Below are 17,212 nucleotides of genomic sequence, written 5' to 3'. Positions count from 1 at the left end.
GGATGTCAGCACTGCTTCCGGTTTTGCAGGCCGCGTTCGCGAGCCTGGACCCGCTCTCAAGGAGCCAAGCAGAAAAAACGCTGCATCAGTTTGAGGAGCAAAATTACCCGGAGTACATTCTGGAAGCGTCCCGGATCCTTGGATCCACAACCGTGCCTGACGAAGGCCGCCAAATGGCTGCCCTGGCTCTGAAGAATGCCGTCAGCGGTCGAAGCGAGAAATTCGATGCGCTTCGACGGACCAAGTACCTGCACTCGTCGGACGAAACACGGGCTGAGATCAAGCGTAATATCCTCGATGGACTTGGCTCCTCATCATTGGCAACACGAAGCGCTGCCTGCCAAGCCGCTTCCATGATATCCCGAATGGATCTAGCAGGTGACACAAACGGCTGGCCCGAGCTGATCCACTTGCTCAATGAGCGGCTACAACAGCAAACAGTGAACGACGACGCCACTAGTAGAGTTGTGGCTTTGAAGGTAGTTGAGTATACGTTTGAGGAGAACAAGAACCTCTTCATGAACTCAGGGGGCAACGCTGCCGCCCTTGGCGAGGGGCTGACACGAGGCCTGTTGCAGCTGGTTGTCCCTCAGATCGCCCATCCAGACCGACAGGTGCGACTCGGGGCGGGCTCCGCCCTTCTGCAGAGCGTCATGCACCTGAGTGACCTCGTGCAGGACGAGAGCTTTCGAGACGCGTTCGTGAACAAGGGAATTCTGGACCTAATCACAAGCCCTGACGAGGAGGTGTCCGAGGTTGGCTGGGCGTGTCTCGTTACATTTTCGGAGGAGTATTACAGCGCCCTATCCCCTTACATTCAGACCTTCGGTAGCCTCTCTACGAAGGCTATTTCGGAAAGTGTGTCCGAGAGGCTGACTGTAGCAGCTTTGGAGTTTTGGATCACCCTTGCCGAGACCGAGCTTCGTCTTCTCAACGACAGTGAAGGGGACGTCGAGCCGCAGAATTTGATCTGCACGCAGTCCTACAGAGTCATTCTCCCCGCTGTGTTTGAGTGCTTGTTGAAGCCGCGTGCCGAGGAAGACCCCGAGGAGTGGAGTGTACAGAAAATGGCCGGCATATGCATAGTTCATCTGGCGCGTCTCCTCAAGGAGGACATTCTGGAACCATGCATTTCCTTCGTCAACGCGCATTTCAGTCAGAGCCAGTGGGTCCGCCGTGATGCCGCGATGTTTGTGTTCGCCTCTGTAATGGAGGGTCCCTCTTCCATGGCTCTTGCAGGCTGCATCGACCAATCGTTCGACGCCCTTTGCACCTCATTGAGCGATCCGTGCGTGCAGGTTCGCGACTCCACTGCCTGGGCCATTAGCCGAATCGCTGAGTATCACCCACAAGCGATCTTTAAGATGCACTTGCCCAAGCTTGTGGACGTGCTCTGCAACACCAACAGGGACGAGCCCCGTGTGGTTGTACACATATGCACTATCATCTACCATATGGCTGTCCGTTGTCGGGCATTCGCCAAAACGAGCGGCGAGACTCCGCTGGACCCTCACTTCCACGACATCACTATTTATCTGAACGAGGCCGTCATGAGACCGGACGCGTCGAAATCTGACCTCCGCAACCAGGCTGCGGAGAGCCTTGCGTGTCTGATTCTTCACACTGGGTCTGATCAGAGAAAAGATGTGGAGTACCTCGCCCTGAACTATATGAAGCATCTGGAGGCCTCGCTCAGTGTCCCACCCACCGTCGATTCCTGTCATGCCCAACAGGACTTTTGCGCTATCCTCTACGCTGTCATAGTGCACATCGGACCACAGATAATGCAAATCGCCAACCACCTCATGAGTTTACTTGTGTCGGTGGCGTCCATTAACTTTCAGGGCACTCGTTCAGTCGCCGCAAGTGACGCCATGATGGCTGTATCTGCGATCTGTACCGCTGTCAGGGGGCAATTCTCCCAGATTGCAGGACCGAACCTGGTGGCTCTGATCAATGCCGGCCTTACAGACACCACAGATCTCTCCTTTACCTACAGCTGCATCGACTTGTGCGGCGACATGGCTCGATCTCTTGGAGCTGACTTCCAGCATCATGCACGGCAATGCACCGAGCTGCTGCTGAACATTATTGCCTCCTGCTCCGTGGACACTCTTCACGAACGGCAGGTGCTTGCGAAAACGCTGACTACAGTCGCGAGCCTCATCGTCTGCTTGGGACCCGAGGCTAGCGTCATACTGCCCCGAATTTCGGAGTCTATCCACAACGTCTCGGGAATTGTTAAACCTGTAAGGATATTAGATTCACGTTTGTTCATGTGTTGCAGCTTGACCTCTACGGGCGCGAGGAGCAGGAGTGGGAGGACTTCATTAATCAGATACGAGAAGTTTGCCCGGTGATCTTCTCGAACTTTCTGATGTCCTTTCAGGATCGTCCTTCCGAGCTGCTGAGCACTCAGGATAGCGTGTTATTCCTGCTTGAGTGGAATGCACGTTGTGACGACTTAACCGACGCCACGCTAACCAACTCATTGGGGTTGGCGATGGACGCTTGCGGCTTTTACGACACCAAGTTCAATCGGGACATCAGTGTATGGGCTCCCTTTATGGTTCTAACAAGCAAAGGCAGTGCCGCCGCTGATCCCCTAATCCGCCAGAACGCGCAGCTTGTGTCCAAGCTGAACCAGAAAAAGTGCCGGGGGTAGTGTAACCAATAGCTAGTGGCGCTATTGACGCTATGGTTTGTGCGATAGCTAGTGACGCTTGGTTTGACCCACAACAATTCGACTGGTTGACTTTGGGTCTTGTGTTGCGATGCAGGCAAAAGGCGTGATTGTGGCCACAACCTCTTCTTCCAACAGGTCTCTCGCGTTGGGCCTGTGTCTAAGTTCTGCTTGGGTAATAAAATCCGCAGAGAAATCATGTCCAGACCTCCGCTGTGTCCGACGAAGCACTGGCTCGCTCTGAGGCTCGTTTTTGGATAACGTTGACGACCAGCTCCCGAAAACTGTAATTCGATTTAGCTTGCGCCTGGTTCTCTCAATCCCAGCCTTTGTCTTCTCACGTCCCTTGGCCACAGACAGTTTAAAACGGCCTACATCTTCACATCCCAAAATATCTCTCTCAATATTAGCAGTCTCCTTCTCAACCTCTTCTTGTACCTGCGGTGCCGACGGCGGCACCAGGGTACAGATCGACCTAAATCTCAGTCCCCTCGATTTTCGGCTACGCCTGTTTCGTCTTGGTTGGTAAGACTGGCTTCGTCTGGCGATCAGAGTATTGTCTCGGGGACCGTGTACGCATCTCAACAGGTCAGCCGCTTCGTAGTGGTCACGTCCACGTTTGCTGGTCTTCTCCATAAAAAGCACTCAGATTATTTGCTCCATTAGTGGCAGCTTGATGCTTAAGGAGCACGAACAGCAGCTCATTGAGGGACTCGCCGAGACCAGACGACTGGCTGACTCCCTAGAGGCGGGCCAGGTGGACGTTCCGAGAGTCACGCGGGCAATCAAGGATGTTGAGGTGCAGCTGCAGCACCTAGCACTGCACCTGACGGAGAGTTCTCCTGAGTCCTGTGAGCACCCCGTGTTTTCGATTATTCAGTGAGGGTTTACAAGTCGCGGCTGAACGACATCAGGGGCAAGGTGAAGGAAGCCGCGTTGACGCCTGCGTACCGGTCAGAGAACGAGTCAGGGAATGAGTCAGAGAACGCGGTAGAATCCTTGGACGTTCCGGTGCTGGTGGCAGTGGCTGCCGAAACTATCGGACTCGGCGTAACCAACGACCTGTCCCGGCAACGCGACACGCTGGAGGGCTCTCTCGCAAAAGCTGATGAGCTCCGCGAGGAGGTGTCTCGGATGACGGACTTGGCGAAGAACGTGGTCTTCTACGCGCGGCGCAACGCTCTGGTTTCTGTGGTGGTACTGCTCGCGGTGTTTTGCACGGCTGTGTATAGCACAGGTGAGTTTCGTTGGGACGTTCACACAGTCATCTTCTTTTTGGGCTGATTACCGACGCCACCAACGACGCACCGCGATCGCAGACAGTAGAAGAATGGTGGTGCCAACGGCCAGCTTTTGGCTCCAGTTCGTGTCTGACTTCTCTTCTGAGACCACTCCTTCGCTCCTTGGAGTGTCACAACTCGTCAGCCGCCTCTTTCGGGGGACTTTGTCGGCACTGTGTCGTCTTGAGGAGCTGCCGCTGCGAGAGGCGCTCTTTGTCCAGCCAATCATTCGCGCTGCTGCCATGGAAGGACGACTACGCTCAGTGGAGGGCAGATCTAACAGCGAGTAGCTGCCCACACTGTGACTCCGTACAGCATCGCTGTTGAACGTCGCGAGAGGTGGCTCGACCACGACACCGCTCTTGATCTGCTTCTTGGTTAGCACGACCTCCTGCCCATACAGAGCCCGCAGGACGCGCGGTTCCAACTCAAAGCGGGTGGTCAAGTCGTAAACTTGCACTTGGAGGGCGTCGACGACGGGCTGATTCAGGGTCTTGAACAAGAACTGCCCTTCATCGCGAGGCAGCATCTCGTAGCCAAACTTCCGATAGTAGTTCCGAGTACCCACGCCTGCGATGACTGCGATCCGCGTGCAGCCATTGGCCACAGACAGCTGCTCTGCGGCCGCAAGGAGGCGATGGCCCAGGCCTGCGTGCTGTGTTTGAGACACGTCCTGTGAGGTAGGAACGAGCTTTCCATACACATGGAGCTCTCGAATTAGAGCCGTGGAGTCGTTGAGCTCGGGGAACGCGTGGTGCTTCGGCGCTCCGTCCTCGGGATCCCTAATTCGCAGCCGGAGAAACCCGAATATCATCAGCTCGTCGGTTGTTTCGAACGAGAGAAAGAACTCCACCCCTCCCGTAGAATAGAACTGCCTCACCTTCAAGACGGCGTCGTCCACACCCGCCTTCGCTTGGCGAACTTCGCGGCAACGAATACATCGACAGGAGAGCCCTGAATGGCTTAAGGACTGCAGCAGTACTTGTCGTAGGTTAGTCTGTTTGTTGCCCGCTATGATGGACTGGTTCGGAATGTCGCGAACCACCCTGTTCAGCCGGATCCATGGGTGAACCGCCACCTTGCATGCTAACAGCAGTGCAATCAGGCGTTGGCCGGCGTCTTCCTCGGCGTAGGGCATAAACTCGCCATCCGCGTACCACTTTTCAATGGCGCTGAACGGCGTCACCTCGCAAGGGTAAATCTTCCACTGGTCAGCTTGTAGGTCTGGTGACGAAAGCACATCCTCTAGCATTGCGCGGTCGATGGTCGGGTTCGAGCCGGGAAGGTCTGGCATCAGGTGGATGTCCACCTTGAAGCATGCATCCTTAAGCAGGCGCATGGCCCTCGCCGAGTGCCGATAGAGGTGGCCGCGGTTCACCTTTCGGAGGATGTCGTCAGAAGTGTGTTGTACCCCCATCTGGACCCTAGTGCAACCCAGCTTCCGGAGTCGTCGGATTTCTTTCTTGTTAATGTAATCCGGTCGCGTTTCGAGCGTTAAACCGATTATCTTGGACTGCGTATTCTCATTGATTAGCTGTTCCTCCGCCAAAGACATTGGTTGCCGTAATCCATTGAGCCGGAGACGGCCGGGGTTGTTTTCTGGAATGTAGGCTGGGTCGCCCGCTTCTTCCGAATGGATGCGGATCATATCTTGGAAAGTGTTGGCAGCGAAGAACAAAGAGGTGACAAAGTCTTCTTGGTACTGGTCGGGATACCCCGACCAGGTGCCTCCCAGCACGAGGACTTCAATTTTGTCAATGGCATGTCCGTTACGCAGCAGCGTTAAGGCTCGATCATAAAACTGCTCCACCGCGTCCCAGCCGTTCTGGTTCGCGCGGAGGACAGCAGGCTCTGTGGACAGATACGACCTCGGCTGGCCTGGTTCAGACGGACAGTAGTGGCAGTTCTTCGGGCATGAAAAATCTCCAGGCGAGGTCAGTACTGTTATCACTACGACACCCGAGGTCGTTCGCACTGCCTTGCGAACTAAAAGCGCCTCCAAACCCTCCAGCGCCACGACGTCTCCGTCGTGCACTAGGCTCCAGTACGTAGTCATCAGCTGTGACTTGCTAGGCGCGATCTTGTGCTTCCGACGCAACTCCACCATGGTTGTGTGAAGTTGTTTCTCTGTAGTTGGCTGTCTGCTGACCACATCCATAACGAATGTCTCCAACTCCTCTCTCTTGATGGGGTTGCCCTCACCCCTCAGAGAGTCGTAGTCCATCCACGAAACGACGCTGTTCTGAAACGATTCCAGATGTCTACGACGGTTGTCATTATCGAAGTCCTCGAGAGTCAAGGGGTTGTCCTTGTCATGCTTGTAGAAGAAGTCAATCAGCTGCTGCTTCTGCGTCTCCGGTTGCTCAGACACAACGGACTGACGCCCATCGTTCTCGGAGGAGACGTCGAGCTGTTCTATCTGTGATTCCAGTTGACACCCATCAGACGGCGACTCCCGATTCTCCAAGGCGACTGAGTCCTGTGTAGACATCAAAATTGGCATAATCGGGAGATGGCGGAGGTCGACAGCAACGTTGAGCAATGGAAGGTCAAACGCCTCATCAAGACGCTTGAATCTGCCAGAGGCAATGGTACCTCTATGATATCCCTGATCATACGGCCCAAAGACGAGTTGTCCCGAATCAGTAAAATGCTTGGGGAGGAGGCTGGTACCGCGGTCAACATTAAATCGCGCGTGAACAGATTGTCGGTGCAATCTGCGATCGGGTCGACCATCCAGAAGTTGAAACTTTACAACAACCGGACGCCGACGAACGGATTGGTTGTGTATTGTGGAACGGTCTTGAACGACGAAGGAAAGGAACGGAAGATCGCTATCGACTTCGAGCCGTTCAAGCCGATTAATACCTCACTGTACCTTTGTGACAACAAGTTCCACGTGGACTGTCTGAAGGAGCTTCTGGAATCCGACGACAAGTACGGCTTTATTATCATGGACGGCAACGGCGCGCTGTTCGGCACGCTCCAGGGCAATACCCGCGACGTGATTCACAAGTTCAGCGTGGAGCTTCCCAAGAAACACGGTCGTGGCGGGCAATCCGCTCCGCGTTTTGCGCGAATCCGTATGGAGAAACGCCACCACTACGTCCGCAAGGTGACTGAGACGGCGGTCCAATGCTTTATCAGCAACGATAAGATCAACGTGAATGGGTTGATTCTGGCGGGCAGTGCAGAGTTCAAGAACGAACTCGCGCAGAGTCAGATGTTCGACATTCGCCTGGCCTCTAAGGTCATGCGCATTGTCGACGTCTCCTACGGAGGCGAGAATGGCTTTAACCAAGCCATTGAGCAAACGCAGGATTTCTTGGCTAACGTCAAGTTCGTTCATGAGAAGAAGATCATCGGTCATTTCTTCGAGGAGATTGCGGTGGAGAGCGGCAAACACGTCTACGGAATTGCGGAGTCGATCCAAGCCCTTGAGACTGGCGCAGTCGAGCACTTGATTTGCTTTGAGAACCTAGACGTCAACCGACTGGTCATGCGTAACCCGCAGACTGGAGAAGAAAACGTGCTCTTCTTGACGGACAAGCAGGAGAGAAACCGACCTGACATGTACAAGGACAAGGCTAGCGGAGTGGAGCTCGAACTCGCGGACCGCATGACTCTCACCGAGTGGCTTTGCAACCGATACAAAGACTTCGGAGCCAAGTTGGAATTCGTTAGTGACAAGAGTCAGGAGGGCAACCAATTTTGTCAGGGGTTTGGCGGCATCGGTGGTATCCTACGCTACCAAATTGACTTCCAAGAGTACGAAGACTTCGCTGGAGACGATGACGACCTCGACTTTATCTAACTCGTCAGGACTCTTAATACATGATGTCGGTCAGTTGGCTGGGGTACTCGACTGCCTTGCTGGATCCGTCCTCATACGTGACATGGAGGCAGTGCCGTCCGCTCGTCGGCGTGGCAAAGCACCTCGCCAGTGCAACGGCCACGTCACCTGTTGGTTGAAAATCTGACGGTGTAGTTTTCATTGGTGGGGGCGCTGCTTCCGGCCTCGGATGGGCAGCGACCCCAGCAACTGCAGCGTTTCGGAAGGTCGCGCCGACCACGTGCTTAGCCATCAAGGAAGCGTAGCCAGCCAACTGGGGAGGCACCTGCAGGTATCGCTGATCCACACGACAGGAGTAAGGACCTTTAACTGCGTAGAAGGACTTAAAGTCTCTATTGCAGAGCAGATGGATCTGAGGCTGGAGTTGTAACTCCATTCTTGGCTGGAAATCCGTCTTGCTCTCAACTGGTTGGCTTCTGAAAGTAAGCCCGTAACCACACAGTAATTGTAGCCAATGGTGAATGAAGCGTGTGGCTGGTGGGACAGAACCGAAGGGGCACATCGGAGCAGGCATCTGCGGGTCGAGATGGTATGTGAGCCACATCTGCAAGTTCCGCCCAGCTGGCACAGAGTGCACGAGATTAAGCAGCCTAGGCCCTATTGCCCGTGCGAATGCTGCTCCGCCCATTGAGCCTCGGATGCGGGACGGGACCGCATCCTGAATGTTTCGGCAGATCTGTAGCTTCAGTTCTTTGCGACGGGCGGATTGGAAGAATAGGCAAGCTGGGAACGGGCGCAGCCTCGTCTGGCATTGGCTCACGGTGGCATGGCGCCGGAAATGAGACGCGAAAGCACACGCGGAGAACAGGAAAGATCTGCCTCCATGCGGGTCCAAGGCGTTGGACGCCGACAGCTTCGCTTGGAGCAGGGCGATCTCGAACAGGAATGGGTCTTGCAGCGGCACCAGCAGGACGTGTTCCTGCAGGTAGCTAACCACTCTATCGGAGTCGGCTTGGGACACATGGGTGTCCCGAAGAAAGCGAGCGGCGTCGGGAAGCAGCAGGTGCTGAAGAGTATCCGCCTCCTGCAACGTTTGATCCTTCATGATGCGCGTATGCTGCTCCATGTCTGCGTCCGTGATCTGTGTGGTGTTCCGAGCTTGACACTGCTGCGTCAGTACTTGCAGACTGTTCAGGCAATGCCGTACGTCTCCGCGTAACTGCGCTACCAGACGAGCTAGCGGCACGCACCCCACTCTCACTTTTTCGAGGCGGGCGATATGTCGAAGTCGGTCCTGGAGCTTGTCGTAGTCTGAGGTTGGAACGGACAACCGGCGACAGCACTGTCGAAGCTGCCGCAAATTCGGGTGGAGGATGTTGTTGCAGATTGTAACTGTTGGTTTCCGAGACGTCGTTTTGTTCAACAGGTTACAAAGGCCAGTCAGCGCTCTGGCCCCGCAGCCATCCACCTCGTCCATCAGCAGCACTGACTCCCCGCGACCAATCTTGTCCTTATATCCCATCTCCTCCGCGTTCAGAAGCCTTTGGTTGCCTCGTCCTACCAGCAGCGACTTCGCAATCTGTACGACATCGTCTTCTGTCCGGCTTTCGGACGCGTTTATCTCCACCGGAACGAATCCAAGGTGTCTGAGAAGAACGTGGCACATGGTAGTCTTTCCTACCCCAGCAGGTCCTTCTACCAAAATAGCATTCGGCGTGCCCTCTATGCCCGCACGCAGGTCCTGGGCCCACGAGAGGAAGGCGCGGTGTGCGGTCTCTGGCGAGACGAGGTCCAGATAGGACTGCGCACGGTACTTCTCGCTCCATAGCTGCGTAGCCGCTGTGGAGGCCGTGGTGGGCGTCTGTTGGCTTAGTTGGGCGGCCCACAGCTGCCGACGCTCGTCCTCCGCCCTCGCCCTTCGAAAAAGATCATCGAATTGGTCCGTGGAAGCCTTGCTGGGGCTGGAAATCTCAGGTGTCCGTACTGGAAGGTACCACCGAGTGTTGTCAGAGCATTTGAGTGAGACGAAGCCACCTACCAGTGGGACGGGCGAAGGCAGCTTCTCCATAGGAATAGGCCGCCAATGAGGATCGAACGGGGACTCGACGCCAAGGCTTGTGACGTCGGAGAGTTTCCAGACAGGAGCTAGACTTCGAGGGATAGGCCTCTCGTGCCCTTTCTGTCGCTTAGCAGGCGGAGACGGCGCTCGTTGGGTTCGTTTTCGGGCTTTTTCAGTTGATACGACATCCGGTGGGTCTTCCGACGCTGGTTGATCTGCAGGATCGAAAGGCTCCTCTTCATAAAGTTCTTCGAACACCTCATCCATATGTGAAGCAGCTTGCGAGCGTTTCCGTGTCAAGTGTATCTTTCTTGCGAGTACGTGCGTTTTGTTGTCCATCGCCTTCGGCGGTACGTTCTCCAGGTTTGACGGCGCATTTTCAAAGGGGTCTTCTTCCCAGAGAGAATCAAAGTCGACATCATTCATTTTGTTTTAATTTACAAAAACGTCAGAGGTCACGACTTCTAATGTGGTTTAGAGTACAACGCTTCAGAGACATCACCACGGAGCTGCGTGAGATTTACCAAAAAAACTTACTCCTGCAAAGCGGTAAGCGTTGCAGCGCGAGGGCTCCAATAAAGTACGGCTAGCTCCCCAAAGAAGTCTCCAGCGAAGTACTCCCTCACCAGGACTTGCCGCCCACCTTGGAGCTTCTCGCACTTGAAGCTACCTGAGTAGATAAAGTAGAGGTGTTCGCCCTCGTCGCCTTCGCGGATGAGAATGGTGTCCACTGGAACCTCGTGCACCATCATGGCATCCAAAACCAAGTCCACCTCATCACTGGCCAGACCGCGAAAGAAGAAGGGTTTGGGGCCGCATATGAAGTCACGCAGGACATTCCTCTGGGCCTCCGTCTTGGGAAACGCAGGCGGCGTGCTGCTGGGCCGTGGGTTGTGGTCGCCATAGACTTCCGCCGACACAGAGCCTCTGTGGCGGCGAGGTGCAGCGGCTGGGCGAGTCTCAGGCTCGTAGACTGAGCCGTCCTCCGACTCGGGATCCGACGAGGAAAAAAAACTAGACTGCCGAAGTTCGATCGTGGAATGTCTACCTAGTGCTGTCTCGTTGACGCTCGTCGTCTCGGACCGCAAAGCCTTGAGCTCTGAGGCCAGAGTGACTATGTCGTACTGGCACATATCCTCTCGGGAGAAGCCGTACGACTTGGCAAACTTTCGTAGGAGAATGTTGATGGCTCCGACTACCGGGTCCTCCTTTGGAGAGATAATCAAGGAAGTGGCTAGGTCCTCAAGCATCGGGTCAACGTGGCTATGAAGGTACTGCTCCCGGTCCATCAACAACGAAAAACAACCAATAACGGTATGAAAGGGGATCCGAACTGCTGAGGGTCATGGCCCGTCAAGCTCAAGCTCTGTGTCCCGTTCCAGCACAGAAACGCAGTAACCTCATCTTTAAAACCGCAATTTCCGATGGACACTGACCTTGACGATGTCTTCGGCCACATCGGCCCGTCGGCTCCGAGCCTCCCCGCGGAGCCAGCTCCCGCCGTAGATGTCGAGGAAGTGCAGACACTCGACGATTATCCCGCAGACTTCCGGATCCAGACATCTTCTGCAACGGGCCTGGGTGTCGTCCACGAGGAGTGGCTTGGCGAGCACAACTGCGTCCACCACTGCGTCCGTCCCGTGGCGCTGAAGAACGGAGACCCGTTTCGGCGGTGTGGCTGGCCGAACCGCGAGCCCGCGAAGACCTACGCCTATACGCTGGACGCCTTCCAGGCCAAGGCTGTGAAGTGCATCGAGATTGACGAGTCCGTACTTGTCGCCGCCCACACGTCTGCCGGAAAGACGACCGTCGCGGAGTACGCAATCAGCATGTCACTGCTTCGGGGACAAAGAGTAATATACACCTCGCCAATCAAGGCGCTTTCAAACCAGAAATACCGGGACCTGTGCGAGGAGTTCGACGATGTGGGTCTCATGACGGGTGATGTTACTCTTAACCCAAACGCATCAGTCATGGTGCTGACGACTGAAATCCTCCGGAGCATGCTCTATCGTGGGTCGGAGCTGGTGAAAGCCGTAAAGTGGGTCGTCTTCGATGAAGTCCATTACCTCCGGGATAAGGACAGAGGTGTCGTCTGGGAAGAGTCTATCATACTTCTTCCGGATGAGGTTCGCTATGTTTTTTTGTCCGCTACCATCCCGAACGCTCCTGAATTTGCTGAATGGGTATGCCGAATCAAGAAGCAGGCTTGCCACACATTGTACACCGATTTCCGGCCGACACCTTTACAGCACTACGTCTATCCACATGGGGGAGACGGGCTGTTTCTTGTTGTCAACGAAAAAAAAGAGTTCTCTGAAGAACAGTACGCTCGCGCCATTGCTGACCTTGCCAAGGAGAAGGACCTCGACCAATCTGTGCAGAAACACAAAAAGAGGCGCACCGAAACGAACATTGCAAAAACGGACCTGGAGAAGCTGGTGTCCATGTGCCACACACTGAAGTACACTCCTATGATCGTATTCAGCTTCTCCAAGAAGGAGGTGGAGGGGAACGCTCTTGCAATGAAGGATTTGGACCTCACGTCTGAGGAAGAGAAACAGACCATCAACGTGATGTTTGAAGCTGCGTTGGCGACGCTTAATGAGGAGGACCACAAACTACCGCAGATCCTTTCCGTGAAGTATCTTCTCAGCCGAGGAATCGGCATCCACCACGGCGGCCTGCTGCCGATCGTCAAGGAGATTACGGAGATCATGTTTCAGCACTCGCTGGTGAAGGTGCTGTTCGCCACAGAGACCTTCGCAATGGGCGTGAACATGCCCGCGCGAACTGTCATATTCAGCTCGCTGCTGAAATTCGACGGAAGTGAAAAGCGATTCCTGCTTCCTGGCGAGTACATTCAGATGAGCGGCCGTGCCGGTCGCCGCGGAATCGACGACAAGGGAATCGTCATCGTGTTGATGGTGGAAGAGGTGGATTCGACCAAGGCCAAGGCTCTGTTCCTTGGGGAGTCCTTACGCCTCGAGTCTCAATTTCGGTTAACTTACAACAGCGTTCTGAACCTGACCCGGATCGAGGGTATAAACGTTGAGTATCTGTGTCGGCGCTCGTTTCTGCAGTTCAGTCGAGATAAACAACTCGAGAGGTTGAAGGCCAAGAAGAAGCAGCTTGTAGATGAGCTAGAAGCTCTTGAGCCTCTGGTGGATAACGTCGATCTTGAGGGTCTACCAAGCGATCTACCATCGGATCCCGAGAAACTGGGCGACCTGGCTGCTGAGTACTACACAGACTCCTACCGACTGAATGGATGTGAAAGTGAACTGGCTGCCATCATATCGCAGCCGGTGCACGCAGTGAAGTACGTCCAGAGAGGACGTCTTTTCCATATCCGTCATGAGGAGGCTGACTACGGCGTAGGCTTGGTGCTGGGCTCCGCGCGGCAAGTTGTGCGCACGGCGTCCGAGGATGAACGGTTGGATTACATGTTCGACGTGCTGGTCGAGACAGCGCCCGGACTGGCTTCTGGCATGTTCAAGCCGGCTCCTGCCACGGGAGAGGGAGTGTGGGCTGTCATGAAGTGCAACCTGCGGTGCATCTACAAGATGAGCAGCGTGTTGATGTCCAACTACACGGATCTCGACCTGCAAAACGCTGAGCACCGAGGAAAAGTCGGGCTCCAGATTCTCACTGCCATCAAGACCAAGCTTAAGGGCAGTATGCCGTGCTTGAACCCTGTGCAGCACATGCACATCACCTCAGAGGATTGCATTGCTTTGGTGGACATGCAGGAATCCACTAAGAAGCGGCTAGAAGCTAACCCCTTACACAGCCATCCGGCGTTTCGGAAACGCCTCCTCGACTGGGTTGGTAGACGCGTGGATGCTACGACGTTGCTGCGATCTCATGATGAACAGCTAATGAGCAGCTCCTCAGTGGTGCTTGCAGACGAGCTCCGCGCCATGACGAACCTTCTCCGCCGCCAGGACTACCTAACTTCTGAGGGCATCGTGTCGCACAAGGGACGGATAGGGTGCGAGATAAGCACGGCGAACGAGATTATCGTCGCCGAACTCGTGTTTCAGAACGTTTTGAGCGACTTGGAACCCAAGCATATTTGCGCTCTGCTGTCTACTCTTTTGTATGACGAAAAGAACGATGAAGAACTTCCCTCTGACCCCATTCTGAAGGTGGCGGTGGACAAGCTGGTCGACTTGACCCGCGCGATCGCCCACGTGGCGACTGAGTACAAGATCTGCGCGTCCGTTGAGGAGTACGTTGATAGCAACATCAATTACGGCGTTGCGCAGGCCGTTATGATGTGGGTGGAAGGGTCGACTTTTGAGGCCATCATGGAGGCCCAAACGGCGTACGAAGGGTCGGTGGTGCGAACCATTAGACGGTTGGAGGAGTTGCTTCGCCAGCTGGCGACCACTTCTGACATCGTAGGCAACAAACGCCTTGAGGAGAAACTGACAAACTGCTCCACCCTACTAAGAAGGGGGGTGGTCTTCGCAGCCAGTCTCTATCTCTAGGCCTTAGCAAGGCTTTTCCTGCACAGCGTGACGACCTGCTCCAGCTCGACGTCCCGCTGCGGCAGGTGCACGTACCGGATCACGCTGCCTCTGATGAACATGTTCTTGACAGATAGCACGTGAGGGTACTCCTCAGGGTCGGAGGTGGTGATATCGTTGAGCTTGATGTTGAGGAACTGGTCGACTGCTTGTAATACACCGCTGATTTGTAAGTCATTTTTTAGTTCTACAGTTACTGGCGTCTTCTTGTCAGCCAACTGCTGGAAGAGGGTGTAGAATAGCTGCATGAACATCCGTCTTGCGTCTCACCATCGTAAATGTTTATTTCAAAGCGAAATAGACACATGGACATCAAACACACTTACTTGCCTGGTCGAGCATGTCTTCCTGCAGCATCGTCAGCGAGGGCGGAGTCACGCCAGTGCTCACCAGACACACTTCTTGGCTCCGCAACATGCTTCGCCAGAGGGCTTGTACGTCCGACGCACTCGTCATATTCAGCCGGGCGGTGAAGTCGTCCAGAGGGCCGAAGTTGACAATGTGTTGCGCCAGGGACTCCACAGGTGGCATGTCGAGCTCAGCCAGCATTGCCTTCTTGGTGGTCTCAACGGCCTTATTTGACAAGTCAGGGGTCAGAAGGTCAGACCACGCCGAGAAGAACCGCAGGCTGCCGCTCGCAGTCGCCACCGGCCGGACGCCTCTGTGGTGTGGCGACAGCGCCGGCGGAGGACGTGCCTCCGACAGCAGCACACACAGCACCGCATGCTCGTTGTTCCCTGACAGAGCTACGCGTACATACGGAGCCGAGGAGCAAAGGAGTCTGGATAATATGAGGGCAGTTGCAGAGCTGGGGCAAGGAAACGCGAGCGCTGCACTCCTGGGATAGCAGGCTGCCTCACCCAAGGAAGTCACTGGGGGGAGCTCGTGCACCCCAGAGTGGAACTGCGGCGGAGGCCTCGACGCCGGCGGCGCCTTGAGAAGCAGGGGGTCGAAAATCTTTTCAGCCAGCTGGCGGACCTCATGGGGAGTAACTGGTCCGGACACTGCGAACAGGCCCTGAGATCGCCGTAGCAGTTTGCGATGTCGGTGCACGTCCTGCTCGGTTAGACTCAGAATATCCTCAGGTGAGCCGAGCACTGGCTTTCCGAACTGAGACCCAGGGAACGCTCTCTCATGCAGTCTATCAAGCAGAAACTCCTCATGCGACTTCTCAACCTCCTTCAGCTCCCGTAATACGACACCTTTCTCCCTGTACAGTGCGTGTCTTGACGCGGAGCTTCGGAAGACCATGGAGGCCAAGAGCTCAGCCGCCTTGGACAACTTAGGTCTCGTAGTGTGCGCGTAGAAAGCCGTAGACTCCCTGGACGTATAAGCGTTCAGTGCGATTCCGTTGTCCTCTGCAGCGGCCACCAGCTGGTCAGCCGACATTCCTGGTGAGCCTTTGAATGACAAGTGCTCGGCTAGGTGCGCAGTGCCAGCACGTTGGTCGTCCCTACTTCCAATGGGGAACCACAAACCCAGCGTCAGCGGCTTGAGTCTGTTGCTGGAGGGTACCGTGAGCACTCGGAGACCCTTCTTCGTTACAGAGAGATCGCCCATTAGAGCGTAAATTCCTCGTTTTGCCTAGTTTAGATGTACAGCGAGGACTTCGACATCCAAGGTACTTGCCACGAGGCCGCTACACGTCGTGAGCTCGTGGGGCTGGAGGGTCCCTCGGGGGAGGTAGGAGAGGAGATGATACGTCGACTGGCGGCCACAGGTCACTACGAGGTGTTGGAGTTCACGTCGCGGATCCCACCTGTGTTGACTGTCAAGGAGGTCAAACGAGCATTTGACGCTGACGTCAGCGTTAACACTGATGGGAAACTACAAGGGTCCTTCTCCGTGAAACAACCGTTTGCGTTCCAACGGCACCTGTTGGCTGACACGCAATTCAAAGTCCTGAAGGACGCCTTCCGCTGTTCTTTCCGGTTGTCGAAGTCAGATACGTCTGGAGCTCGGGCGATCGAGGCCTTCCATGGGGTGGGCGACGACCGTCGGCGGCTAGCGATGAACATTGAGCGATCTGGGGTGAGCCTTCAACGTTCAGCGGGCCCACTTTCTGTGGCTTTGAGCCTCGAGAGACGGAGCGTGTCGCTGCAGGGAAACCCCAACCTGTGTAGAGACGTTGTTAAGCCAGCACCCTTTCGGGGATTGATGAGTGCCGACCGAGTGCTGCATCTCCCTCTTTTAGGGCGATGCTCTGCCTCCGTTGAGATAAGCACTGAAAGGACATTGAAGAGCCATGCTTTTAGTCGAAGGCAATGGGACTTCGGCCGTTTCAAAGTGGATCTGAGCACATCCCTGGGGGCGATCCTATCGAAAACTGCTGTCCCGAACTGTGATCGGTTCTTCCTCGGAGGTCTCAACGGGCCGTTCTCCTTCCCCGGTTTCCCCGCCTCCAGTCTTGGTGCGCTTCCCTGTCGGACATTCGTTGGCGCAACGCCAGGTCCGCTGCGCCGATTACAAAGCCTGTTCGGAGCCACAACCAACGACATCTCGTCGGATCCGCACAACTGCCGCGGTGCCGACCGCTTCACAGTCGTGTCAGCCAACATCGCAGTCCCGGCACCCACCGGAGACGCGCTCGAGGTCTTCGCGGGCTGCACTGCGGGGCTTGTGGGCAGTCCAGGGACCGACATGCGCGAAAGAGCGTCATGTTCCTTGGGCTTTCGGCTTGGAACCGCCTCATCGCAGTTGGAGCTCGCTTTGTCCAAGGTTCTCAAGGGAGATCCAGACGAGGGGGCCTCCGTCTTTCAAATAGGCATGCGTATGTAATGTTTTTCGCCAAATAGCCTCGTGTTACGTGTCCTTCTGGTCTTCGTTGCCTGACTGTTCAGTAAAGCTTTCTGGGTCGGACTT

The 17,212-nt window shown here is 55.4% G+C and overlaps 9 protein-coding genes across 13 annotated transcripts; 5 read left to right on the top strand and 4 right to left on the bottom strand.

The window, feature by feature from the left end:
• Window positions 1-2: 2 nt before the first annotated feature.
• On the top strand, window positions 3-2,665 carry KVP17_001501 (uncharacterized protein; the record flags this gene model as incomplete). The annotated part of the gene is made up of 2 exons (XM_068516951.1): window positions 3-2,249; window positions 2,288-2,665. 2 exons carry the CDS (start codon window positions 3-5, stop codon window positions 2,663-2,665), a joined length of 2,625 nt encoding a protein of 874 aa, XP_068372060.1.
• Window positions 2,666-3,359: 694 nt separating this feature from the next.
• On the top strand, window positions 3,360-3,967 carry KVP17_001488 (uncharacterized protein; the record flags this gene model as incomplete). Of its 2 annotated transcripts, XM_068516927.1 has the most annotated exons (3): window positions 3,360-3,534; window positions 3,564-3,920; window positions 3,948-3,967. In XM_068516927.1, the coding sequence occupies 3 exons, from the start codon at window positions 3,360-3,362 to the stop codon at window positions 3,965-3,967; spliced, it is 552 nt and encodes a 183-aa protein (XP_068372036.1).
• Window positions 3,968-6,466, bottom strand: KVP17_001491 (uncharacterized protein; the record flags this gene model as incomplete). Of its 2 annotated transcripts, XM_068516935.1 has the most annotated exons (2): window positions 4,095-4,160; window positions 4,262-6,466. In XM_068516935.1, 2 exons carry the CDS (start codon window positions 6,464-6,466, stop codon window positions 4,095-4,097), a joined length of 2,271 nt encoding a protein of 756 aa, XP_068372044.1. The 2 variants fall into 2 exon arrangements, with proteins under 2 accessions (XP_068372045.1, XP_068372044.1); XM_068516936.1 differs by having other exon boundaries at window positions 3,968-6,454.
• A 9-nt stretch (window positions 6,467-6,475) lies between these two features.
• On the top strand, window positions 6,476-7,777 carry KVP17_001494 (uncharacterized protein; the record flags this gene model as incomplete). 2 transcript variants are annotated; one of them, XM_068516942.1, is made up of 1 exon in its annotated part: window positions 6,476-7,777. In XM_068516942.1, one exon carries the CDS (start codon window positions 6,476-6,478, stop codon window positions 7,775-7,777), a length of 1,302 nt encoding a protein of 433 aa, XP_068372051.1. The 2 variants fall into 2 exon arrangements, with proteins under 2 accessions (XP_068372051.1, XP_068372050.1); XM_068516941.1 differs by having other exon boundaries at window positions 6,614-7,777.
• Window positions 7,778-7,790: 13 nt separating this feature from the next.
• KVP17_001503 (uncharacterized protein) lies at window positions 7,791-10,241 on the bottom strand (the record flags this gene model as incomplete). Its single annotated transcript, XM_068516953.1, has 1 exon — window positions 7,791-10,241. The coding sequence occupies one exon, from the start codon at window positions 10,239-10,241 to the stop codon at window positions 7,791-7,793; it is 2,451 nt and encodes an 816-aa protein (XP_068372062.1).
• A 22-nt stretch (window positions 10,242-10,263) lies between these two features.
• On the bottom strand, window positions 10,264-11,104 carry KVP17_001502 (uncharacterized protein; the record flags this gene model as incomplete). The annotated part of the gene is made up of 2 exons (XM_068516952.1): window positions 10,264-10,324; window positions 10,353-11,104. 2 exons carry the CDS (start codon window positions 11,102-11,104, stop codon window positions 10,264-10,266), a joined length of 813 nt encoding a protein of 270 aa, XP_068372061.1.
• Window positions 11,105-11,239: 135 nt separating this feature from the next.
• Window positions 11,240-14,311, top strand: KVP17_001495 (uncharacterized protein; the record flags this gene model as incomplete). The annotated part of the gene is made up of 1 exon (XM_068516943.1): window positions 11,240-14,311. One exon carries the CDS (start codon window positions 11,240-11,242, stop codon window positions 14,309-14,311), a length of 3,072 nt encoding a protein of 1,023 aa, XP_068372052.1.
• Window positions 14,312-14,662: 351 nt separating this feature from the next.
• On the bottom strand, window positions 14,663-15,910 carry KVP17_001492 (uncharacterized protein; the record flags this gene model as incomplete). The annotated part of the gene is made up of 1 exon (XM_068516937.1): window positions 14,663-15,910. The coding sequence occupies one exon, from the start codon at window positions 15,908-15,910 to the stop codon at window positions 14,663-14,665; it is 1,248 nt and encodes a 415-aa protein (XP_068372046.1).
• A 33-nt stretch (window positions 15,911-15,943) lies between these two features.
• On the top strand, window positions 15,944-17,128 carry KVP17_001496 (uncharacterized protein; the record flags this gene model as incomplete). Of its 2 annotated transcripts, none has more annotated exons than XM_068516944.1 (1): window positions 15,944-17,128. In XM_068516944.1, one exon carries the CDS (start codon window positions 15,944-15,946, stop codon window positions 17,126-17,128), a length of 1,185 nt encoding a protein of 394 aa, XP_068372053.1. The 2 variants fall into 2 exon arrangements, with proteins under 2 accessions (XP_068372053.1, XP_068372054.1); XM_068516945.1 differs by having other exon boundaries at window positions 16,046-17,128.
• Window positions 17,129-17,212: the final 84 nt, after the last annotated feature.

The sequence above is a fragment of a genome (assembly GCF_019968985.1).
Source record: "MAG: Porospora cf. gigantea B chromosome Unknown PgB_NODE_73_length_46896_cov_129.992, whole genome shotgun sequence".
Classification (NCBI taxonomy): Eukaryota; Apicomplexa; class Conoidasida; order Eugregarinorida; family Porosporidae; genus Porospora; species Porospora cf. gigantea B.
Note: the sequence above shows the minus strand (reverse complement) of the source record. Positions and strands in the feature narration are given on the sequence as shown.